The sequence below is a fragment of the Olea europaea genome, unplaced genomic scaffold, assembly GCF_002742605.1.
Source record: "Olea europaea var. sylvestris unplaced genomic scaffold, O_europaea_v1 scaffold2354, whole genome shotgun sequence".
NCBI lineage: Eukaryota > Viridiplantae > Streptophyta > Magnoliopsida > Lamiales > Oleaceae > Olea > Olea europaea.
The window spans coordinates 1-26,465 of NW_019241663.1; the positions used below are offsets into that span (position 1 = coordinate 1).

Consider the following 26,465-nt stretch of genomic DNA (forward strand, 5'->3'; position numbering starts at 1 on the left):
CAAATTACAACAAATATAAGATATAACATAATCTTTTTTTTTTTTTTTTGAGTAATGCTATTTATAGTCTCTCACTATTGTAATCACCTTATGTGACGTGACATACATATGACGATTAGCGATTTGATACATTAATGTGGTAATTTTTTATTACCTTATGTAACAAATCACTAATTGTTACATGTATATCACATAGAGCGACTGCAAATAGTATTATTCATTTTTTTTTCTGTTGAGGGTTAAAATTGAAATTTTAGTATGGAACGTGAAAGGCTATCATTTTGTTGCTTTTCAAATCGGTATATTCCATAATCAATTTCTAAAATTTACTATCATTATCAGAAGCGGAGCCAAAGATTTTGTTTAGCGCGAGCACAGCTACAGTGATTTTTTATTTTTAATTTTGTCAAAATTAGTTTATGAAAGGGTTTGACAACTTCTTAATTTTTTTTTTCAATCACAAATTTTCCAATATATATCCTTTTTTATTTATCACAAATAAATCACAGTCCACAACCACATATTCTCACATATTCTCAAATTCACAAAATTCTCAATTTGCATAAATCATAAACATCAACAATCACAATCATAACTCATAAAACATAAATAATAACTCATAAATGATAAATCAATGAACTAAAGTCTAAAAAATAAAAATAAAAAAAAAAAGCAAGAAAAAAGAAGAGACAGAGAATGGAGCCACTGAACTCACCAGAGGCTCATGAGTCACGGAGAGGCGACGTGACGGTCCTGGTCGTCGATAGTCGACACGAAAGCTGGCAATGAGCGACGCAGCAGAAGGGGTTTGTCGGCTTCCAGCTTCCTTGCTTTGTTATTTGAAATGCCAATTGTAAAAGAATACAATATATACCATTAAACCAGGCCCTAGGCCAATTAATTTTGGGCAACTTACAAAAATACCCTTAAATTTTGAAGTGTTTTGAAAAATCATATGAAAAGTTTTTTTTAAGTAAAAAATACTGTGTAAAATAAAAAAGTGACACAATGTCACCTTTTTTATAAAAATTGTCACTTTTAAAAAAAAAGTGACGCAAACTCAAAAAAAGTGACAAAATAAAAAAAAATAAAAAAAAAAGTAACACGAGCACTCAAAAATGATAAAAACTAAAAAAAAAAAAAAAGTGACATAAACATTCAAAAAGTGATAAGAAAAAAAACAAAAAAAAAAAAAAAGTGACATAAACATTCAAAAAGTGATACAAACTCAAAAAAAGTGACAAACACAACAAAACATGTCTAGGACAATCATCATACTAATTATGTCAGAAAAATATAACATATTGTCACTTTTTATCTTCTTAAAAAAGTGACACAATGTCACTTTTAAAGTTTAGTATCACTTTTTTATTAAAAAATGACATACAATGTCACTTTTATTAAAAAAAATGATATTTGTCAAACAAAAATGATAAAAATTTCAAGAATGTGATTGATAAAAAAAAGTGACAAACGTTAAAAAAAAAGTGACAAAAATTAAAAAAAGTAACAAATGCCAAAAAAAATGACAAAAATTTTAAAAGTAGCAAAAATTAAAAAAAAAAAAAGCCATAGATTTTAAAAAGTGACGAATTTATAAAAGCGACCAAAAAAAAAAAGGCTACACAAATTCAACAAAAAGTGAGAAACACTAAAAAAAAGTGACGTAAATTAAGACATTTTTATTCTTCCCGTATATTTATTGCAAAAATTGATAAATAGATAAATTACAAGTCACGACTATATCAATCAGTAAAAAGCTAAGGATTCATCAACCCGGGACATAAAACTTGCAAACCTAGACATGAAATTGACATGATCAATTGATCCAAAAATCAAACCATCTTCAAATTCTACTAAATTCTTCCCACTAAAATCTCGATCCCTCCTCAAGCCACCAAAAACAGCACAATCGACATTTGGACTGATATAAATCAGGTTAGAAGGAGGTTGAAACACTATAATCCTCTCGTCCAAGACCTCACCATGTGGTAACAAAAAGTAGATATGGCTAAACAAATTCATTTACACGGTCTGACCACAGATAACCTTTAGTTGATAGAAAACTATCCAAGAAAACAATATTCAGTCAAAGCTTGGAGAAGGGCTCTATTTGCCATGGAAATAATCCTTGCCCAAGATGGTTTGCTCAGTGCTGCTACTAGAACCAGAGCCTTCCTCCATATTAAGCAATAAGCAGTGCAAGATTAATAAAAGATTGAAAACTTCTCAACTTGAAAAATGATTATTATGCGATCATTGCCACTTAGATTGTGAGTAACAAGCCCAAATTCATTGTCATCTCCCCCTTGATAGTTGAAAGGAGCTCTGCAAGTGCCCCAGACGAGAACTCAAATCTGCCTGCAAACTGTCAAAGAGAGAGCATATCACACATACATATATTTCAAAAGCGTGGAGAGAGGAAGCATAACAATCTCATTTGCTCACCTTCATCACTGAAATACGTATCTCTTGTCGCCATTTTTACGAGTTTGTCACCTCTGTTGACCTTAACATCATTGGATTCACTAACTTTTCCAGGTTTGCAATTTTTTTCCTTTTTTTATTTTTTATTTTTATCTCAACAACCATCTCAACAAAGCCATCATTTTGCAAATCACCATTTTTCGGCATGTCACCTTTTCCAACAATGCTTTTCTTCATGGGTAAATCCACGGCCATGTTTGCTCTCTTTGTTTTTTCATCAAGTTCCTCACTTTACAAATCGGACAAAATATCAATTACAATAGGATCATTTTTCTCTACAACTCATTTTCACCCTCGCATTCTGAATTCGAGTCCTCAGAATCCCTAGCTTTTTTCTCCAAAGAGTTTTGACTCAATCCCCAATCTAAAACCCTATTTTTCTTCAACTTAACAAATCCACTTCCTAAAGTTCCCTCACCCAGGTCATCCGTTCGTACGCCGCCTCCCTATACAGCCAACTAGCCAAGTTTGACAGCCTCAGGCTCTCTCACCCCCACAATCAACGATTTGGTCATTTGTATTGATGAACGTATATTATACAGTTAAAAGTTGAAAGAGTATAAATCAATTTACTAATTAATAGGCCGTGTTGGGCCTAATTATCCCATTAATTTTTCTAAAACAAGAGGTCCAAGACTCCAAAAGAAAAGCCCACAATTAAGAAAAGGTCCAATCCACTCTCCTTCATCTTCCAAACTCAAAACTTTTCAGCCGTCGTCAAGTTTCATCAATGATTGCTACAAACCTGTAAATTCTTCCTTCTCGGTCTAGTCACCAGTTCAGGCACAATGGAGTTTTCTGTGTCAACCCCTATGTGGCTTTTACGAGAAGTAGAAGTTGGGGCTCCAAAAGCAATTCCAACAGAGCCTTAGTACCCCAAAAATGGTAATATAATTGTCTTGATTGTGCACGGTATGGTAATCACTCCAAATGCCAATAAAAGTTAATGCATTCGATCTTTTTGAAAAAGAGACATTTCCATAGCAGAAACTCATATAAATCTGAATTTCGTGCTACCTACTTGGCCGTAATGCTTCTTAAGTGTTCAAAAATAAAATTAGTCCATATTTGATACAGAATCAAATTTGATAAAAAAATTTAAATAAGAGTCAACAATTAATTTTAACAATACATTTCATAACCCTCAACTTTTCAACTATATAATTTATCAATTTTTATCAAAATTTATTAAAAATATAATTTAAATTCACAACAAATAGAGGCTTGTACAAATAAATGGCAAAATTCTTATTGATTAGTATGAACCAAACAAGATAAAATCAGGGGTAATTGGCACAAAACATCTATACCTTTTAATGTTATTGTACAAAACATCTTTACTTTTCATTTTTTGACATTTTTACCCCTACCTTCCACCTTTTATTGCTCAAAATATCATTTTCATTCATTTTTTACAATTTTACCCTTCTATTTAAATAAAACAAAAATAAAAGAAAAGAAAAAACAATGAACGAATTGATTTTTAATAATATTTTTAACTCATTTGTAATTTCTTGAAAATTTGGGACTTTGATTGCAATTAGTTCACATTTTTTTCTTTTCTTTTGTTTTTGTTTTATTTAAATAAAAGGGTAAAATCGTCAAAAATCGATGAAATTGACATTTTGCACAATGAAAGGTGGAAGGTAGGGTGAAAATATCAAAAAATAAAAGTTAGAGACGTACAATAACATTAAAAGTATGGACGTTTTGTGCCAATTATCCATAAAACAATTTAATTCTGCTCGCTCTTATTGGCCAATCAAGCCAAGCATAACGACAGACCAGGAGTCAAGTTAAAAATAAAATCATATAATAGTTTTATGTTATGCTAATTTAAGAAATTAATAAAACGACAAGTTTGACCGATCTGCTTGACAGTTGAAAACAGAGGTGCATCATTGCACGCACTTACAGAAATAAATTAATTTATTAAAGAATTTTATCCATTAATTTCGTAAAAATTAAAAATATCACACTGCCCTCTGATAATTGACTAGATCTTGACTGCACCACAAATTAAACCAATTAATTGACACCAGAAATATGGCACCGTCCAACATTATCCTCTCCAGCGCCCATAGTTTTTAATTTCTCGTTTTTGTTACATTAGAGAACGAAACTTGAAACCCATCCAGGTAGAGGTATAAACCGTGTGTCGAAAATTATTGATCTGATGTCTTTAATTGAGAAAACTCATCATATGAATCTTTCTCACTTTAAATTGCCCCCTACATTTATAAGTTCATTTTAATTTTGCAGAGCTATTTTGAATGGATAATATTATTTGCAGTCACTCATTACCGCAGTCATCTTATTTAGCATGCATATGGTGATTAGTGATTTGATATATGTGGCAAGAAAAAACTAATAAATTAATACATCAAATCACAAACCACCATATAGGATGTCACGAGGGTGACTACCACAGTAAGCGATTATAAATAGCATTACTCATTTTTAAATCACTACTGTTTAGTACTATTTTTTGTGCAAATGGACTCTTATATTTAGCTCCTGTTTGGTGGGGGATTAAAATTAGATTTTTAGTAGATTTTAATAAATGTTTTTGAAATGTGTGACTGAAAAGTTGTCGAACCTATGAAATGTGTGGTTAATATTGATTGTTTAACTTTAACTCAGATTAAAATTTGATTTAAACCAAGACTATATAGGGGCTTAGAATAGTGCCACTTAACTTTATTGAATCAAAATATATACAAGTCCAAGGGCGGATGTAGGGAGGACAATTCACTCTAGTCCTCAAATAATTTTAATCTTTTTTTCTATATGTTAGCTCGATTTGAAAGTTTTTTTTTTTTTAGTACAATCCTGAATTGGCTGAGTCCTACCCTTTCTTAAGCCCTTGTTTGAGCCTCATTTTTTCATTAAAATACATTTTTCAAAAGTGATTTGATCTCACTTCAACCATACATTTTTCAATAAAATAATATTGCATACAAATCTAAAATTTTTATTTATTATAAACCACACAATTTTTATTAATATACTATTTAAAAATGTATTTTTTGACAAGAATGAGACTCAAAGTAGGTGATAGTGTGGTATATGGGCACCATTGAATCAATTGAATATGATTCACTTTTTCTCGTATGAATTTCTTTTCTTTATTTGTTAGGTAGGTTGCACATATTGCATCCCATGAGAAGTGAGAACCACTTATATTTTTGCATATATTATGTTTCCACAGACTAATTTTTGGCCCACAGATATAACATTGTTGGCCGGTAGTTTTTTCTATTAATAGAATAGAAACGGAAGAATCAAATCCTACAACACATTGACACTATGCGCCCACTAAACAATTATCAAAAGTATAATCAAAATATTAAAATTTTAGTTTGTTTTGATTGGATCATTGAGTTTCGAATTTTGATAATTTTGTATCTTATGAAATTATTTAATAGATAATGCTATATATACATAATTTTTTTAATCTAATTATTTACCTTCTATTCACAATAGAAAATAGGGATCACGTTTGGGAATTTTTATATTCACGCAGGGCTCGCGTGCATTGTGAGGGGGCAATTTTCGGTAGAATAATTCGGTACAAATAGAATTATTCTTATTTAATTGGCAACAGAACTTGCTCAACATCTAGGCACATTAGACGATTGCCCAAGATCCCATATATAGTTAGAAGTCCCAATTTTTTAAAAATTTCATCCCAAATAAATTTCCGGAGAAATCTCCTAGTCAGATTTATATCTTTAAAAAAAAAAAAAATTAGTTTATAGACAAATTTTGTTAGTGAACTAAAGTATAATGAATATTATTGACAGAAATGTCAATACGTAACAATATAATAATTAAAAATAATAATGGAGTTTTTGTAGGCAATAAAAAATTATGTTAATAAATTTAAATACTGATAAATTGTGAAATAAACTAATAAAATAGGAAAAATAAAAATATTACTTCAAACAATCATGTTAAAATTAATAAAAATTAACAAAGTAATTTAAGATTACGATACTATTTTCGTCTTTCAATAGTCATGACTCTTGTTGCTAGGTATTAATGTTAATTGTCAACTAAAGCCTTGTTTTGTCTCATTACATTACATTACATTTCATCTTTTTCTATTTCATTTTCAATCACACAATCTTTCATAAAATAAAATGAAATATTTTCTTTCTTTTTCAACCATTCATTTTTAAAAAAAATACTATTCCACTTATTTTTATTTCAAAAAAATGGGGGGCCAAACGGAGCCTAAGTAATTTTCATCATATGCAGTGGCAGATCTAGGGAATTGGGCTGGGCTTCAACCCAGTCCCCCAAGCCCATTTCAAATTTTTTAGGGAATTTTTTAACATTTTTTTTTTATATGTGAAATATATATATATTTTTAAACTTGGCTTAAATTTTTTAGTCCGACCTGAATTCGCCCTTGTCACACTTTAGTTGACTGTTGACATTTTTTTTATGATCATGTCCTATTCAAATATGTATTGCACTTTGTTCATCATTTTTCCAGTTGGAAAATCCATGCTGATTAAAAGAAATTTCTTTGTGCTATTGCTGTCGTGGGTGTTCAGCTTTTTGTCGTCTCTACTGCCTTTTCTTGTATCAATAAAATGTCAGTTTCAGTTTGGGTATATCTATCTTTTTCCCTTCTTTAAACCTTTCCACCTCAAACAGTAATGATGATTTTCTCGTTAAGGGTATCCTTATTCAGGAGAATCTGAGGCATTTTTCCTTAACAGAACAGAACCACCCATTATATCACCAGATTAGTATAGCATCACATTGACTTGATTTTGTTCTTTCTCATATTCAAATCTCTTATCAGTTTCTGGGTTCCGCATCGACATGTCTCAAACAAGGCCACTTCGAAACAACGTACAGTTCAGTGACTCCACCTATACGAAAATCTTTGTTGGTGGGTTGGCTTGGAAAACTCAGAGAGACACAATGAAACTTTACTTTGAGCAGTTTGGAGAAATTCTTGAAGCTGTTGTTATTACTGATAAAAATACTGGAAGATCTAAAGGCTACGGTTTTGTATGAAACCATTTTTACTTAGATTTTCGATAATTATTTCAAGATTCATAAGCATTTTGTTTGTAACTGTGTTTTTGTAGGTTACGTTTAAGGATCCAGATTCAGCCATGAGGGCTTGTCACAACCCTTCTCCTGTAATTGATGGAAGGACAGCAAATTGCAATCTTGCATCACTTGGTGCCAACAAGAATCGTCCCCCCGTTCCTCACCATGGTCCTTGTTTCTCTCTTAGGACTCGTAGATGTCGGATAAATTTCGCACCAATTGGAGACTTTTCCAATTCACACCTATAGAAATATCTCGTAATTTCAACAGTAGATACATTTTATTTCTAATCCTTAATCTGTCTTCGATTTTACAGGGATGGGTAGACTTAGAGCAACATCTGGATTCATGACACAACCCTTTTTTCAAGGCTCTTCGTCGACGTATTTCCATCATTCGACTCCTCATCCTTACTCGGCCTATGGGTACTTAAATATTTTGTAGCTATACTTATTGATCTCTAGATAACCGTTGAAACTGATCTCCTTCCCCCAGTGGATATGTTTGTGGCGTCAGCAGTTGAAAGTTTTTATCTTGCCCACCTGATATAACCTTTGCATTTATAATGATATAGGTACACCGGATACTACTCTCAAGATGCTATGTACAATAACATGGTTAGCTTTTCCTCTTCATTTCTTGTTTATTAAGTAAATTCCATGACTGCATTGCTTTCGAGTGTTCATCTAAATCTGATGACATTGCACGCACAGAACTATTACGGTTTATATAGGGGACAGCATTGGATGTACCCTAATTTTTATCCGACGTACAATCAATATTCCCAAAGCGGCCAAGCGCCAGGTTTTGGAGTTCAGTATCCTCAAATGTTACAGTATTCATATTTATCCTCTCCTGTGATAGTTCCTTCTTCAGGGGCTATGGCAACAACCAGCACAGGTTGTACATTTTACTGATTTTTTGTTACAAAATTAATTATTGAAATAGATTTAGACTAGTAAACTTATTGAGATTTGTGACATTCCAGATTCGACCATAACTGCCAACATGGTGCAAGATGCTATCTCCGAATAGAATTCGTCTCAGACAACATACATAAATTCTTCCTGAAGACTAACAAGATATCGAAACATTTTAGAGTCTCGACACTTGATTCGTTTTCGATTTAATCTCGACTAGTTGCTATTTATTCTTGTAGTCGAATGATCTTTGTCTTCACCTACAGTGCCAAGGACAGGATCAGACGATTGTTTCTCTGAAGGCAGAGAGCACCTGATCACATGCATTTTTTCATAATAGGCTAGGCTGGTTCAAAGTTAATTTTGTACCTTTGAACCTCAAATTAAATGGTTGGCTTGGCCAGTAACATTTAATTTGTCTTCTACTTTGGATGTTCATAATTTTATGCTTTTGTTAGATACATTTGATAGAAAAGAAAATAGCAATGCTCCTTGTATATTCCTTTTTGACTTGTTATCTTTTCATACAATCTTTTATCCCCTTTTGGAGGGTTCTAGACTAATGTGTTTGGTATCCAATGAATGATGGAATTATTATGTGTCTTCACTTTTTGCTGGCATTGTAGAACAAGGAATTATTAGACGAGTAATGCTACATATACAGGGAAAATTACATACTGGTGTACAGGTGGCGCAATTTCATTGCATTTCGGACAAAATACAAAGGTAAACCAACTAATCACTCTCTGCCACTTGAGCACTTGTACACCATTCTGTAAATTTTTCCATGTACAGGTAGCATTTTTTTTATTAGACATACGCAATGAACACAACCATTAATGATGGAGATGTGATGTTCTTGCAAGATTTTGTTGTCTTGGAAGAGGTCAAGTTGACCCTAATCGAAAATGGTATTTCTTTTAAATTTATTTGGTCTCTATTGATATGGGTCGAGTGCCAGATGTCAAGCAATTAAGTTTTTCCATTTTTTGACTTGGGAGGTGCGACATTGTTTTTTGCCAAATTTTATAAATATTGAAAATATGTACATATAGAAGTATGAGAACTTACCTCCAAAGAGTTTACATCCCGAATAAAAGATGATCTAAGCAATGTATAAGAAAATATATGAAAGAATCTATAGAAAATATTGAAAAAATGAACTCTACTTCAATCTTAAATTAGGCCATCTCTATTATCTACCCATATAGTTCCTAATAATTCTCCAGCCTAAATTTCAAGTGAATAAAGTCTTGGAGGTCCTCTCTTAATATATAATAGTATTCCTCGACCAATTTATTACTAAATTTCCCTTCTCCAAATGTGAGAGAATGAAATTGTCCTTTTTTATGCCATGTTGAACGATTGTTAATTTTATTTTAAAGAAAAAAAAATTAGAAGCAAGTTTTTTGGTTAAATTGAAGTAGGTTTTAAATAACAAATTGAATGACGAAAGCAGCAACTTCATTATAGGGATGTAAACAATAGTCGTCAAATAGGAAAAATCGAACCTAAATCATTTTATGAAATTGATGGTTTGGCGTCACATGGACCCCATTAACGAAGTGCTTTGAAACTTTCCTTTGATTTTGTTGGTATATATATATATATCTCATTTTTTTAATTATCATCAATAAAGTATTGAAATATTTTATAATCACTGAATGTGAACAGAGAAAAAAAAAAGCGTCAAACTGTGATTTAAAATCGGACCAAACCATTAGGTTTAAATTTGAAAAAATCTTTAACCATTTTAAATTGTTTGGTTTATGTTCAAGTTTTTTTCCAAACTAATTAAAATTGTTTGATTTGAAAATTTGTGAACAACCAATCAAATCGGCCTCTTACACCCCGACCCATTACATCAGGAGAAGCCTGAGCAACAAACAAAATTATAGTTAGGTCTTATTGCCATTTTCTAAAAAGAGAATTTAAAAAATGAAAATTTTATGAGCAAGAGGATAACTATTGCTTATTTCAAAAGTAAGAAAAAAAGTTTCAAATTTTAAAAATCAGATATTCATTAAAATGTATTTATGATTTAATTAATTAATTATATATTTTATTAATTAAATATATTAAGTTCACAAATTTACAATTTAATTAGCCACATATTATTTTTCGATCACGAATTATAATTTTTTAATGTCACAAATTATTTTACAATCACAATTCAAGAATTTTACAGGTCAGAATTTGTTCATTGTTCACAGATTAAAAATTTACACGTCACAATTTATTTATAGGCCATAGATCACAAATATTATAGGTCACAACTTATTAAACAGTAAAAAATTATTAACTTTTTAGGTCACACATTATTTTTTAGCCACAAATTATATTTATCATTGGTCACATATTGTTTATTAATGAAAAAAATTAATATGAGATAAAAATAAGAAGATCAAACTTAATCTAATTAGAAAAATAGGCGGGCTTCATAATTGTCGAGCTTGATTTGCTTGGCCGCTTGGCTCAGCCCAGGCTTGTGGTAGAACAAGTGGACCAAGCTTTCATATGTTGACTTACCAAGTAGGCAGGTGGCTCGAGCTCAATGCCACTCTACATTGTATTTCCATAGCACTAGACTGTGGACAATAAAGGATTTTTTAACAATCTCGCTAGACGTACAAAGTGGGAGAGAGACACGATTTTGGATTTTAAGGTTTTTTTTTTTAACATTAATGCCACGCCAATTTGTCAACCTGCTTTGTGAACCCACTTTGTACGTCTAGCAAGATTGCAGCATTTTATTTCCAGCCATACACGTCACTTCGTCAAAGGTCCACGTAACCCAACTAGGTGCAAACAGCGTTGTTCATTTATTAAACAGGTGCGTCAAATTTAATGAAGTATGACCAGAGGAGGAAGAATGGACTATGTCCCCATTTGGCCCCCATTTTTTTAAATGAAGTGGAATATAATTTTTCTTTTTTGAAAAATGAGTGATTACAAAAGAAGGAAATTTTTTTTAATTTACGTGTAATATTATTTTATGAAAGATTGTGTGGTTGAAAATATGAAAGAGGAAAATGAAATGGAATTTAATGAACGCCAAACTAGGGCTGTAAAGGGTTAAAAAAACTTGAATTGTTCCATACTTTATACCTTGGGGAATGAAGTCTACAAGGTCATCTCCAACTCTGCACCCAAATTTGACATACGTTTTGCACCTAACTAAAAATTATATCCAATCTATTACACCAAAATTTGCACCAAGTGAAAAGTGTTTTATCATTTTTTTTTTTCATTTTTTTATTCTTAACAATTTATATATCTGAAAAATTATTTATTTATTTATTTTATTTACTACTATATAAATTACTACATAAATAATTACGTTTCATTAACGAAAATATTAAATTCATTAATAAATTTTTTAAAATGTAGTACAATTAATAAAATACCACAACTAAAAAAATATATTAAATCATGATGATAAAAATAAATTGAGTATTAAATCATAATAATAATAAATGATTGAAGTTTATTACAAATAATAATAACAACAACAACAACAGTATTAAAAAAATAATTATTATAATAATTAGTTAATAATTGAATTTTGTATAATATAAAATGAAATAAATACCCTTGACAACATTTGTTGTTGTGCAATGCTATTCACTTGCACATCTTTGATACAAAATTTGGTGTTGAGTTGAAGTGACATTATACCAAATATTTGGTACAAAATAGGGAAAATTGGTGTTTTGATGCAAGGGTTGGAGTTGCCATAAAATTTAAATTGTACGGCATTAATCCCTGCATCTTTCCACAACGAAAATGATGAGTCTACATAAAAAATTGCTTTCATGGCCATGAATTTCATCCAACTCAAAAACCTAAAAAACATGATTGGTCTCTAAACTATATACATTGCGATAAAAGGTCCCTAAACTTTAACATTGTACAATTTAGTCCTTTAACTTTTATTTCATCATGTTATTAAGTTTTAACATTGTGCACAAAAAGTCCCTTCGTTCGTTTCTTCCATTCCAACAAGTGAAAATGACGATTTTTCATACGATGGTTGTCCAACTCAGTCTCTTAAAAAAAAAAAAGTAGCTCAATGAATATACTTACGAGAGTAGTAGAAGAACTTAAAATATAGAAAGTGATGTACAGTACCCTCAATAAACTCAACCTTTTCTCCATTCTTTTGAGTTTGAGTATTAATTGGTCAAAGTTTATGTTCAAATATCATTATAACCTATTATTAGAAAATTCGTAATAGGATTCAACCAAGGCAAACTTGACATGGATTAATATAAAATTTTCGATCAAAAAAGATAGGTGCTTGACTCCTAGTATGAAAGATGTTCTCCTATTGCTTCTCCTCGTCATCTACTTTGATTTGTGTATTGAGAGCACGCATCATTATAAGTGATTCCCCTTCAACCAGGTACCCTACTACATAACCATCAATAGAACCTTCTAATTTAGGCACATCATCTCCATTGGCACGTAAGATCATTTCCCTTTTGTTTGGGTATTGAGAAGCAATGAGCCCCGATCACAAGCATTTAAAGCATTTGATGTCTCGACTCTTAGATGGTTGCGATTCTACTTTGAATGTAACCTTGCTAGCACTTTCCTCATTTCCCTTTGGTAGCTCAGTTCTACCTTTCGAAATGGCTCTATCCCCTATTTTGTTTTCCTAGTTCGATTTTCAAGAAGAGTTAGATCCTAAAGAACCTGATGGATATCTTGCTGTCTCCTTCCTCTTAAATTGTCTATCCACTTTCATAACTACATGTAGCATGTCCTTCAACTTTACATAATGTTGCAATTCCATTACATTAGCTATTTTTCTATTCAAACCATTTACAAACCTGGCCATAGTAGCCTCTCTATCATCCTCAACATTGGTTCCAATCATTATCATCTCCATTTCTTTATAATAGTCTTCTATACTCCTAGATCCTTGGTAGAGGCTTTGCAATTTTTGATGAAGCTCTTTATAGTAATGATTAGGTACAAACCTCTTCCTCGTAATAGCTTTCAATTCTTCCTATGTATTAATAGGTCTCTCACGATTCCTTCTCCTAGTTGTTACCACTTGATCCTACTAAGTCTATCGTAATCGGTAAATTCAAAGACTGCAATTTTTACCTTCTTTTCCTCCAAGTAGTTGTGGCAATCAAATATTAACTCTATCTTCTTCTTCCACTCCAAGTAGGCTTCAAGATCACTCATTCCTTTGAATGAAGGAATTGTCATTTTGATGTTGTCCATACTTCCATCAACTACATCTCTACTGAGATCTCTACCCCTCATTTCATGCCTAACTCCTCTATAACTTATTCGTCCTATCTCGAGATCCACTAATATTCTTTCATCAATGTCTCTACCAGCCTCATATTCTATTCGATTTTTCCACCCTAGACTCCTACTTACCCTATCTTCTTATATTGGGAACTCCTCTACATAAATTCGTAAGTAATGGGTCTAATATTTCCATCCACGCTTCCTACCTATCCAACATATCCTTTATATCTTCAAACATCCTTTTGAACCATCGTATTATCTTCTTCGATATGTTGAGTTGATGTTCCTGCTTGATATAGAATCATCCGTGTCAGACATCCTAAATCAATAGTAATATTTGTCTCATGTGTATATGCTCGTGTATCACTTAAATTGGCTTTTTCCCTCTAATAGTCTCACTACTCTTTCCCTTTTTCACTCAATGCTTTCGCCAAGCGCTTCAAAGAACTAATTCGATCTCAATCAAAATTTATTCTTGAAGATTCAAACTAAGATGTAAGTGAGAAATTTGTAACTTTAGAAGACTCAAGAAAGAAACAGTGGAAGCAAATGAACTTGACACTTTGAATGAGAACTAGTATTTAATCCAAGAAAGTAGTTCTTGAATTTGGAATGACGCTTTTGATTTTTTTGGGCTATTTCTTTTCCTTTTTTTTGTAACTGCCATTTTTTTGATAAATGCAAGAGAATTTAACAAGGAGCCCAAAAATTCGAAAAGAAATTGATTTGGACACTAAATTAATGCACAAACAATTTTTGAAATTGTTTGGAATATTTGTTGAATTGAAACACTCAAAAGATGAGAATACAAAGAACACGAAGAACAAAATGAAAAGAAAACAAAGAATCAAACAAATGAGAAAAAGATAGTAACTCCCGATATAGCAGTCAAGGCAAGACGTATAGATGGATCAACTCATCAAGTTCCCATAGAAATAGGATCCACACAAAGAAAAGCACTTGCCATTTGTTGATTATTAAACCTTAATTTTTGAAACACAAGCTCTAATTGTTTGAACGTTATAAGAAAATAATTCTTGATAAGTTCGGAATTAGTTCAATGAAGAAAAAGGAATTGAAAGTAAATTGCTCGCAAAATAATCTTTCCTATTGAATTAATGAATGAATGAATTAATGCAATGAAATAATGAGTTCTATTTATAGAAAATCCATAAAGCCTAGATAAAAAGGAAATTAAAGTCTAATAATACTAAAAGTTAACATAAACTGGAGTTCTGGCAAAATAAAGATTTCATATGCCTCGTTAAAACGATATCAAATTCTAAGTATTATAAAAGATACTAAAAATATAGAATTTAAACTAAATTAGGAAATTTCACGAAATTGAAAACTTCACGTATCCAAGTTGTGCTATGCGGCCGGAAGGTACTAAGAGTTGAGATCGCATAGTTCGAAACATTTCACAAGTTGGAATTCTATTTGTGGGCATGCGACCACATGCCAATTGCAACTATGTGGTCACATAGTTGTAATCTTCAACTCCTTCATCCGTTGCTCGAATAAAGTTGATCCACTTTGTTTCTTCTCTCGAGCCCAACATGAAACTTATTCCTTTCCTTGTCAAGATCAATGTTTCGCCCATTGTAGTTTGCACTAGTAATCACATCGCTTTTTTAATCCACTTTGCCTATAACCTATTTATCGGTCATTCTTCAACGATTAATGGATTCTTTCCATGGATTACATCAGCAGAGGAGGTGGTGAGCTCCGGGGGGGGGGGGGGGGGGTTGTCAAAAATAAAATTAGTCCATATTTGATACAGAATCAAATTTGATAAAAAATTTAAATAAGAGTCAACAATTAATTTTAACAATACATTTCATAACCCTCAACTTTTCAACTATATAATTTATCAATTTTTATCAAAATTTATTAAAAATCTAATTTAAATTCACAACAAATAGAGGCTTGTACAAATAAATGGCAAAATTCTTATTGATTAGTGAACCAAACAAGATAAAATCAAGGGTAGTTGGCACAAAACATCCATACCTTTTAATGTTATTGTGCAAAATGTCTCTACTTTTCATTTTTTGACATTTTTACCCCTATCTGCCACCTTTTATTGCTCAAAATATTATTTTCATTCATTTTTTACGATTTTACCATTCTATTTAAATAAAACAAAAATAAAAGAAAAGAAAAAAACAATGAACTAATTGATTTTTAATAATATTTTTAACTCATTTGTAATTTTTTGAAAATTTGGGACTTTGATTGCAATTAGCTCACATTTTTTTCTTTTCTTTTCTTTTTGTTTTATTTAAATAGAAGGGTAAAATCGTCAAAAATTGATGAAATTGACATTTTGAGCAATGAAAGGTGGAAGGTAGGGTGAAAATGTCAAAAAATAAAAGTTAGAGACGTACAATAACATTTAAAGTAAGAACGTTTTGTGCCAATTATCCATAAAACAATTTAATTCTGCTCGCTCTTATTGGCCAATCAAGCCAAGCATAACGACAGACCAGGAGTCAAGTTAAAAATAAAATCATATAATAGTTTTATGTTATGCTGATTTAAGAAATTAATAAAACGACAAGTTTGACCGATCTGCTTGACAGTTGAAAACAGAGGTGCATCATTGCACGCACTTACACAAATAAATTAATTTATTAAAGAATTTTATCCACTAATTTCGTAAAAATTAAAAATATTACACTGCCCTCTGATAATTGACCAGATCTTGACTGCACCACAAATTAAACCAATTAATTGACACCAGAAATATGGCACCGTCCAACATTATCCTCTCCAGCGCCCATAGTTTTTAATTTCTCGTTTGTGTTACATTAGAGAACGAAACTTGAAACCCATCCAGGTAGAGGTATAAACCGTGTGTCGAAAATTATTGATCTGATGTCTTTAATTGAGAAAACTCATCATATGAATCTTTCTCACTTTCAATTACCCCCTAAATTTATAAGTTCATTTTAATTTTGCAAAGCTATTTTGAATTAATAATGCTATTTGCAATCACTCACTATTGCAGTCGTTCTACGTGGCACGCATGTGACGGTTAGTAATTTGATATATGTGGAAAGAAAAAATTATAAAATTAAAATACCAAATCAGAAACTGCTATGTAGGATGTCACGTAGGACGATTACCGCAGTGAATAATTATAAATAGCATTACTCATTTTTGAATCACTACTGCTTAATGCTATTTTTTGTGCCAATGGACTCTTATATTTAGCTTCTGTTTGGTGGGGGATTAAAATTAAATTTTTAGTAGATTTTGATAAAAATTTTTGAAATGTGTAATTGAAAAGTTGTTGAACCTATGAAATGTGTGGTTAATATTGATTGTTCGACTTTAACGTAGATTAAAATTTGATTTAAACCAATACCATATAGGGGCTTAGAATAGTGCCGCTTAACTTTATTGAATCAAAATATATACGAGTCCAAGGGCGGATGTAGGGAGGACAATTCACTCTAGTCCTCAAATAATTTTAATTTTTTTTCTATATGTTAGCTCGATTTGAAAGTTTTTTTTAGTCCAATCCTGAATTGGCTGAGTTCTACCCTTTTTAAGCTCTTGTTTGAGCCTCATTTTTTCATCAAAATACATTTTCCAAAAGTGATTTGATCTCACTTCAATAATACATTTTTCAATAAAATAATATTACACACAAATTTAAAATTATTCTTTCTTTTTTAACCACATATTTTTCATCAATAAACTATTTAAAAATGTATTTTTTTTATTTACAAGAATGAGACTCAAAAGAAGGTGATAGTGTGGTATATGGACACCATTGAATCAATTGAATATGATTCACCTTTTCTCTTATGAAATTTATTTTCTTTATTTGTTAGGTAGGTTGCACATATTGCATCCCATGAGAAGTGAGAACCACTTATATTTTTGCATATATTATGTTTCCACAGACTAATTTTTGGCCCACAGATATAACATAGTTGGCCGGTAGTTTTTTCTATTAATAGAATAGAAACGGAAGAATCAAATCGTACAACACATTGACACTATGCGCCCACTAAACAAATATCAAAAGTATAATCAAAATATTAAAATTTTAGTTTATTTTGATTGGATCATTGAGTTTCGAATTTTGATAATTTTGTATCTTATGAAATTATTTAATAGATAATGCTACATATACATAATTTTTTTAATCTAATTATTTACCTTCTATTCACAATAGAAAATAGGGATCACGTTTGTGAATTTTTATATTCACGCAGGGCTCGCGTGCATTGTGAGGGGGCAATTTTCGGTAGAATAATTCGGTACAAATAGAATTATTCTTATTTAATTGGCAACAGAACTTGCTCAACATCTAGGCACATTAGACGATTGCCCAAGATCCCATATATAGTTAGAAGTCCCAATTTTTTAAAAATTTCATCCCAAATAAATTTCCGGAGAAATCTCCTAGTCAGATTTATATCTTTAAAAAAAAAAAAAATTAGTTTATAGACAAATTTTGTTAGTGAACTAAAGTATAATGAATATTATTGACAGAAATGTCAATACGTAACAATATAATAATTAAAAATAATAATGGAGTTTTTGTAGGCAATAAAAAATTATGTTAATAAATTTAAATACTGATAAATTGTGAAATAAACTAATAAAATAGGAAAAATAAAAATATTACTTCAAACAATCATGTTAAAATTAATAAAAATTAACAAAGTAATTTAAGATTACGATACTATTTTCGTCTTTCAATAGTCATGACTCTTGTTGCTAGGTATTAATGTTAATTGTCAACTAAAGCCTTGTTTTGTCTCATTACATTACATTACATTTCATCTTTTTCTATTTCATTTTCAATCACACAATCTTTCATAAAATAAAATGAAATATTTTCTTTCTTTTTCAACCATTCATTTTTAAAAAAAATACTATTCCACTTATTTTTATTTCAAAAAAATGGGGGGCCAAACGGAGCCTAAGTAATTTTCATCATATGCAGTGGCAGATCTAGGGAATTGGGCTGGGCTTCAACCCAGTCCCCCAAGCCCATTTCAAATTTTTTAGGGAATTTTTTAACATTTTTTTTTTATATGTGAAATATATATATATTTTTAAACTTGGCTTAAATTTTTTAGTCCGACCTGAATTCGCCCTTGTCACACTTTAGTTGACTGTTGACATTTTTTTTATGATCATGTCCTATTCAAATATGTATTGCACTTTGTTCATCATTTTTCCAGTTGGAAAATCCATGCTGATTAAAAGAAATTTCTTTGTGCTATTGCTGTCGTGGGTGTTCAGCTTTTTGTCGTCTCTACTGCCTTTTCTTGTATCAATAAAATGTCAGTTTCAGTTTGGGTATATCTATCTTTTTCCCTTCTTTAAACCTTTCCACCTCAAACAGTAATGATGATTTTCTCGTTAAGGGTATCCTTATTCAGGAGAATCTGAGGCATTTTTCCTTAACAGAACAGAACCACCCATTATATCACCAGATTAGTATAGCATCACATTGACTTGATTTTGTTCTTTCTCATATTCAAATCTCTTATCAGTTTCTGGGTTCCGCATCGACATGTCTCAAACAAGGCCACTTCGAAACAACGTACAGTTCAGTGACTCCACCTATACGAAAATCTTTGTTGGTGGGTTGGCTTGGAAAACTCAGAGAGACACAATGAAACTTTACTTTGAGCAGTTTGGAGAAATTCTTGAAGCTGTTGTTATTACTGATAAAAATACTGGAAGATCTAAAGGCTACGGTTTTGTATGAAACCATTTTTACTTAGATTTTCGATAATTATTTCAAGATTCATAAGCATTTTGTTTGTAACTGTGTTTTTGTAGGTTACGTTTAAGGATCCAGATTCAGCCATGAGGGCTTGTCACAACCCTTCTCCTGTAATTGATGGAAGGACAGCAAATTGCAATCTTGCATCACTTGGTGCCAACAAGAATCGTCCCCCCGTTCCTCACCATGGTCCTTGTTTCTCTCTTAGGACTCGTAGATGTCGGATAAATTTCGCACCAATTGGAGACTTTTCCAATTCACACCTATAGAAATATCTCGTAATTTCAACAGTAGATACATTTTATTTCTAATCCTTAATCTGTCTTCGATTTTACAGGGATGGGTAGACTTAGAGCAACATCTGGATTCATGACACAACCCTTTTTTCAAGGCTCTTCGTCGACGTATTTCCATCATTCGACTCCTCATCCTTACTCGGCCTATGGGTACTTAAATATTTTGTAGCTATACTTATTGATCTCTAGATAACCGTTGAAACTGATCTCCTTCCCCCAGTGGATATGTTTGTGGCGTCAGCAGTTGAAAGTTTTTATCTTGCCCACCTGATATAACCTTTGCATTTATAATGATATAGGTACACCGGATACTACTCTCAAGATGCTATGTACAATAACATGGTTAGCTTTTCCTCTTCATTTCTTGTTTATTAAGTAAATTCCATGACTGCATTGCTTTCGAGTGTTCATCTAAATCTGATGACATTGCACGCACAGAACTATTACGGTTTATATAGGGGACAGCATTGGATGTACCCTAATTTTTATCCGACGTACAATCAATATTCCCAAAGCGGCCAAGCGCCAGGTTTTGGAGTTCAGTATCCTCAAATGTTACAGTATTCATATTTATCCTCTCCTGTGATAGTTCCTTCTTCAGGGGCTATGGCAACAACCAGCACAGGTTGTACATTTTACTGATTTTTTGTTACAAAATTAATTATTGAAATAGATTTAGACTAGTAAACTTATTGAGATTTGTGACATTCCAGATTCGACCATAACTGCCAACATGGTGCAAGATGCTATCTCCGAATAGAATTCGTCTCAGACAACATACATAAATTCTTCCTGAAGACTAACAAGATATCGAAACATTTTAGAGTCTCGACACTTGATTCGTTTTCGATTTAATCTCGACTAGTTGCTATTTATTCTTGTAGTCGAATGATCTTTGTCTTCACCTACAGTGCCAAGGACAGGATCAGACGATTGTTTCTCTGAAGGCAGAGAGCACCTGATCACATGCATTTTTTCATAATAGGCTAGGCTGGTTCAAAGTTAATTTTGTACCTTTGAACCTCAAATTAAATGGTTGGCTTGGCCAGTAACATTTAATTTGTCTTCTACTTTGGATGTTCATAATTTTATGCTTTTGTTAGATACATTTGATAGAAAAGAAAATAGCAATGCTCCTTGTATATTCCTTTTTGACTTGTTATCTTTTCATACAATCTTTTATCCCCTTTTGGAGGGTTCTAGACTAATGTGTTTGGTATCCAATGAATGATGGAATTATTATGTGTCTTCACTTTTTGCTGGCATTGTAGAACAAGGAATTATTAGACGAGTAATGCTACATATACAGGGAAAATTACATACTGGTGTACAGGTGGCGCAATTTCATTGCATTTCGGACAAAATACAAAGGTAAACCAACTAATCACTCTCTGCCACTTGAGCACTTGTACACCATTCTGTAAATTTTTCCATGTACAGGTAGCATTTTTTTTATTAGACATACGCAATGAACACAACCATTAATGATGGAGATGTGATGTTCTTGCAAGATTTTGTTGTCTTGGAAGAGGTCAAGTTGACCCTAATCGAAAATGGTATTTCTTTTAAATTTATTTGGTCTCTATTGATATGGGTCGAGTGCCAGATGTCAAGCAATTAAGTTTTTCCATTTTTTGACTTGGGAGGTGCGACATTGTTTTTTGCCAAATTTTATAAATATTGAAAATATGTACATATAGAAGTATGAGAACTTACCTCCAAAGAGTTTACATCCCGAATAAAAGATGATCTAAGCAATGTATAAGAAAATATATGAAAGAATCTATAGAAAATATTGAAAAAATGAACTCTACTTCAATCTTAAATTAGGCCATCTCTATTATCTACCCATATAGTTCCTAATAATTCTCCAGCCTAAATTTCAAGTGAATAAAGTCTTGGAGGTCCTCTCTTAATATATAATAGTATTCCTCGACCAATTTATTACTAAATTTCCCTTCTCCAAATGTGAGAGAATGAAATTGTCCTTTTTTATGCCATGTTGAACGATTGTTAATTTTATTTTAAAGAAAAAAAAATTAGAAGCAAGTTTTTTGGTTAAATTGAAGTAGGTTTTAAATAACAAATTGAATGACGAAAGCAGCAACTTCATTATAGGGATGTAAACAATAGTCGTCAAATAGGAAAAATCGAACCTAAATCATTTTATGAAATTGATGGTTTGGCGTCACATGGACCCCATTAACGAAGTGCTTTGAAACTTTCCTTTGATTTTGTTGGTATATATATATATATCTCATTTTTTTAATTATCATCAATAAAGTATTGAAATATTTTATAATCACTGAATGTGAACAGAGAAAAAAAAAAGCGTCAAACTGTGATTTAAAATCGGACCAAACCATTAGGTTTAAATTTGAAAAAATCTTTAACCATTTTAAATTGTTTGGTTTATGTTCAAGTTTTTTTCCAAACTAATTAAAATTGTTTGATTTGAAAATTTGTGAACAACCAATCAAATCGGCCTCTTACACCCCGACCCATTACATCAGGAGAAGCCTGAGCAACAAACAAAATTATAGTTAGGTCTTATTGCCATTTTCTAAAAAGAGAATTTAAAAAATGAAAATTTTATGAGCAAGAGGATAACTATTGCTTATTTCAAAAGTAAGAAAAAAAGTTTCAAATTTTAAAAATCAGATATTCATTAAAATGTATTTATGATTTAATTAATTAATTATATATTTTATTAATTAAATATATTAAGTTCACAAATTTACAATTTAATTAGCCACATATTATTTTTCGATCACGAATTATAATTTTTTAATGTCACAAATTATTTTACAATCACAATTCAAGAATTTTACAGGTCAGAATTTGTTCATTGTTCACAGATTAAAAATTTACACGTCACAATTTATTTATAGGCCATAGATCACAAATATTATAGGTCACAACTTATTAAACAGTAAAAAATTATTAACTTTTTAGGTCACACATTATTTTTTAGCCACAAATTATATTTATCATTGGTCACATATTGTTTATTAATGAAAAAAATTAATATGAGATAAAAATAAGAAGATCAAACTTAATCTAATTAGAAAAATAGGCGGGCTTCATAATTGTCGAGCTTGATTTGCTTGGCCGCTTGGCTCAGCCCAGGCTTGTGGTAGAACAAGTGGACCAAGCTTTCATATGTTGACTTACCAAGTAGGCAGGTGGCTCGAGCTCAATGCCACTCTACATTGTATTTCCATAGCACTAGACTGTGGACAATAAAGGATTTTTTAACAATCTCGCTAGACGTACAAAGTGGGAGAGAGACACGATTTTGGATTTTAAGGTTTTTTTTTTTAACATTAATGCCACGCCAATTTGTCAACCTGCTTTGTGAACCCACTTTGTACGTCTAGCAAGATTGCAGCATTTTATTTCCAGCCATACACGTCACTTCGTCAAAGGTCCACGTAACCCAACTAGGTGCAAACAGCGTTGTTCATTTATTAAACAGGTGCGTCAAATTTAATGAAGTATGACCAGAGGAGGAAGAATGGACTATGTCCCCATTTGGCCCCCATTTTTTTAAATGAAGTGGAATATAATTTTTCTTTTTTGAAAAATGAGTGATTACAAAAGAAGGAAATTTTTTTTAATTTACGTGTAATATTATTTTATGAAAGATTGTGTGGTTGAAAATATGAAAGAGGAAAATGAAATGGAATTTAATGAACGCCAAACTAGGGCTGTAAAGGGTTAAAAAAACTTGAATTGTTCCATACTTTATACCTTGGGGAATGAAGTCTACAAGGTCATCTCCAACTCTGCACCCAAATTTGACATACGTTTTGCACCTAACTAAAAATTATATCCAATCTATTACACCAAAATTTGCACCAAGTGAAAAGTGTTTTATCATTTTTTTTTTTCATTTTTTTATTCTTAACAATTTATATATCTGAAAAATTATTTATTTATTTATTTTATTTACTACTATATAAATTACTACATAAATAATTACGTTTCATTAACGAAAATATTAAATTCATTAATAAATTTTTTAAAATGTAGTACAATTAATAAAATACCACAACTAAAAAAATATATTAAATCATGATGATAAAAATAAATTGAGTATTAAATCATAATAATAATAAATGATTGAAGTTTATTACAAATAATAATAACAACAACAACAACAGTATTAAAAAAATAATTATTATAATAATTAGTTAATAATTGAATTTTGTATAATATAAAATGAAATAAATACCCTTGACAACATTTGTTGTTGTGCAATGCTATTCACTTGCACATCTTTGATACAAAATTTGGTGTTGAGTTGAAGTGACATTATACCAAATATTTGGTACAAAATAGGGAAAATTGGTGTTTTGATGCAAGGGTTGGAGTTGCCATAAAATTTAAATTGTACGGCATTAATCCCTGCATCTTTCCACAACGAAAATGATGAGTCTACATAAAAAATTGCTTTCATGGCCATGAATTTCATCCAACTCAAAAACCTAAAAAACATGATTGGTCTCTAAACTATATACATTGCGATAAAAGGTCCCTAAACTTTAACATTGTACAATTTAGTCCTTTAACTTTTATTTCATCATGTTATTAAGTTTTAACATTGTGCACAAAAAGTCCCTTCGTTCGTTTCTTCCATTCCAACAAGTGAAAATGACGATTTTTCATACGATGGTTGTCCAACTCAGTCTCTTAAAAAAAAAAAAGTAGCTCAATGAATATACTTACGAGAGTAGTAGAAGAACTTAAAATATAGAAAGTGATGTACAGTACCCTCAATAAACTCAACCTTTTCTCCATTCTTTTGAGTTTGAGTATTAATTGGTCAAAGTTTATGTTCAAATATCATTATAACCTATTATTAGAAAATTCGTAATAGGATTCAACCAAGGCAAACTTGACATGGATTAATATAAAATTTTCGATCAAAAAAGATAGGTGCTTGACTCCTAGTATGAAAGATGTTCTCCTATTGCTTCTCCTCGTCATCTACTTTGATTTGTGTATTGAGAGCACGCATCATTATAAGTGATTCCCCTTCAACCAGGTACCCTACTACATAACCATCAATAGAACCTTCTAATTTAGGCACATCATCTCCATTGGCACGTAAGATCATTTCCCTTTTGTTTGGGTATTGAGAAGCAATGAGCCCCGATCACAAGCATTTAAAGCATTTGATGTCTCGACTCTTAGATGGTTGCGATTCTACTTTGAATGTAACCTTGCTAGCACTTTCCTCATTTCCCTTTGGTAGCTCAGTTCTACCTTTCGAAATGGCTCTATCCCCTATTTTGTTTTCCTAGTTCGATTTTCAAGAAGAGTTAGATCCTAAAGAACCTGATGGATATCTTGCTGTCTCCTTCCTCTTAAATTGTCTATCCACTTTCATAACTACATGTAGCATGTCCTTCAACTTTACATAATGTTGCAATTCCATTACATTAGCTATTTTTCTATTCAAACCATTTACAAACCTGGCCATAGTAGCCTCTCTATCATCCTCAACATTGGTTCCAATCATTATCATCTCCATTTCTTTATAATAGTCTTCTATACTCCTAGATCCTTGGTAGAGGCTTTGCAATTTTTGATGAAGCTCTTTATAGTAATGATTAGGTACAAACCTCTTCCTCGTAATAGCTTTCAATTCTTCCTATGTATTAATAGGTCTCTCACGATTCCTTCTCCTAGTTGTTACCACTTGATCCTACTAAGTCTATCGTAATCGGTAAATTCAAAGACTGCAATTTTTACCTTCTTTTCCTCCAAGTAGTTGTGGCAATCAAATATTAACTCTATCTTCTTCTTCCACTCCAAGTAGGCTTCAAGATCACTCATTCCTTTGAATGAAGGAATTGTCATTTTGATGTTGTCCATACTTCCATCAACTACATCTCTACTGAGATCTCTACCCCTCATTTCATGCCTAACTCCTCTATAACTTATTCGTCCTATCTCGAGATCCACTAATATTCTTTCATCAATGTCTCTACCAGCCTCATATTCTATTCGATTTTTCCACCCTAGACTCCTACTTACCCTATCTTCTTATATTGGGAACTCCTCTACATAAATTCGTAAGTAATGGGTCTAATATTTCCATCCACGCTTCCTACCTATCCAACATATCCTTTATATCTTCAAACATCCTTTTGAACCATCGTATTATCTTCTTCGATATGTTGAGTTGATGTTCCTGCTTGATATAGAATCATCCGTGTCAGACATCCTAAATCAATAGTAATATTTGTCTCATGTGTATATGCTCGTGTATCACTTAAATTGGCTTTTTCCCTCTAATAGTCTCACTACTCTTTCCCTTTTTCACTCAATGCTTTCGCCAAGCGCTTCAAAGAACTAATTCGATCTCAATCAAAATTTATTCTTGAAGATTCAAACTAAGATGTAAGTGAGAAATTTGTAACTTTAGAAGACTCAAGAAAGAAACAGTGGAAGCAAATGAACTTGACACTTTGAATGAGAACTAGTATTTAATCCAAGAAAGTAGTTAACGATTAATGGATTCTTTCCATGGATTACATCAGCAGAGGAGGTGGTGAGCTCCGGGGGGGGGGGAGGATATGGCAGTCCCTGATGTGAAGCCTTGAGGAGATGCCGATCCTTGGGGCAGAGGAGAAGAGGATGCCG

At 31.6% G+C, this 26,465-nt stretch overlaps 2 protein-coding genes and 1 long non-coding RNA gene across 3 annotated transcripts; 2 read left to right on the forward strand and 1 right to left on the reverse strand.

Moving 5' to 3' along the window:
* Window positions 1-1,667: 1,667 nt before the first annotated feature.
* On the reverse strand, window positions 1,668-3,344 carry LOC111381669. The gene is made up of 2 exons (XR_002700382.1): window positions 2,449-3,344; window positions 1,668-2,368 (listed from the first exon to the last, which is right to left on the reverse strand). It is a non-coding gene; the product is annotated as an uncharacterized LOC111381669 (long non-coding RNA).
* Window positions 3,345-6,910: 3,566 nt separating this feature from the next.
* LOC111381670 (RNA-binding protein 24-like) lies at window positions 6,911-9,090 on the forward strand. Its single transcript, XM_023005466.1, has 6 exons — window positions 6,911-7,518; window positions 7,599-7,731; window positions 7,880-7,988; window positions 8,138-8,180; window positions 8,277-8,463; window positions 8,552-9,090. The coding sequence occupies exons 1-6, from the start codon at window positions 7,327-7,329 to the stop codon at window positions 8,596-8,598; spliced, it is 711 nt and encodes a 236-aa protein (XP_022861234.1). The 5' UTR covers window positions 6,911-7,326; the 3' UTR covers window positions 8,599-9,090.
* Window positions 9,091-18,881: 9,791 nt separating this feature from the next.
* Window positions 18,882-21,063, forward strand: LOC111381672 (RNA-binding protein 24-like). The gene is made up of 6 exons (XM_023005467.1): window positions 18,882-19,491; window positions 19,572-19,704; window positions 19,853-19,961; window positions 20,111-20,153; window positions 20,250-20,436; window positions 20,525-21,063. The coding sequence occupies exons 1-6, from the start codon at window positions 19,300-19,302 to the stop codon at window positions 20,569-20,571; spliced, it is 711 nt and encodes a 236-aa protein (XP_022861235.1). The 5' UTR covers window positions 18,882-19,299; the 3' UTR covers window positions 20,572-21,063.
* The last annotated feature ends 5,402 nt before the right edge of the window (window positions 21,064-26,465 follow it).

Excerpts from the sequence above, each read along its gene's own strand:
- LOC111381670 (XM_023005466.1), top strand. The coding sequence starts at position 7,327 with ATGTCTCAAACAAGGCCACTTCGAAACAACGTACAGTTCAGTGACTCC. Across the intron at positions 7,989-8,137 it reads CATCCTTACTCGGCCTATGG|GTACACCGGATACTACTCTC; the intron begins GTACTTAAATAT and ends ATAATGATATAG. Across the intron at positions 8,181-8,276 it reads ATGCTATGTACAATAACATG|AACTATTACGGTTTATATAG; the intron begins GTTAGCTTTTCC and ends TTGCACGCACAG.
- LOC111381672 (XM_023005467.1), top strand. The coding sequence starts at position 19,300 with ATGTCTCAAACAAGGCCACTTCGAAACAACGTACAGTTCAGTGACTCC. Across the intron at positions 19,492-19,571 it reads GATCTAAAGGCTACGGTTTT|GTTACGTTTAAGGATCCAGA; the intron begins GTATGAAACCAT and ends GTGTTTTTGTAG. Across the intron at positions 20,437-20,524 it reads TATGGCAACAACCAGCACAG|ATTCGACCATAACTGCCAAC; the intron begins GTTGTACATTTT and ends GTGACATTCCAG.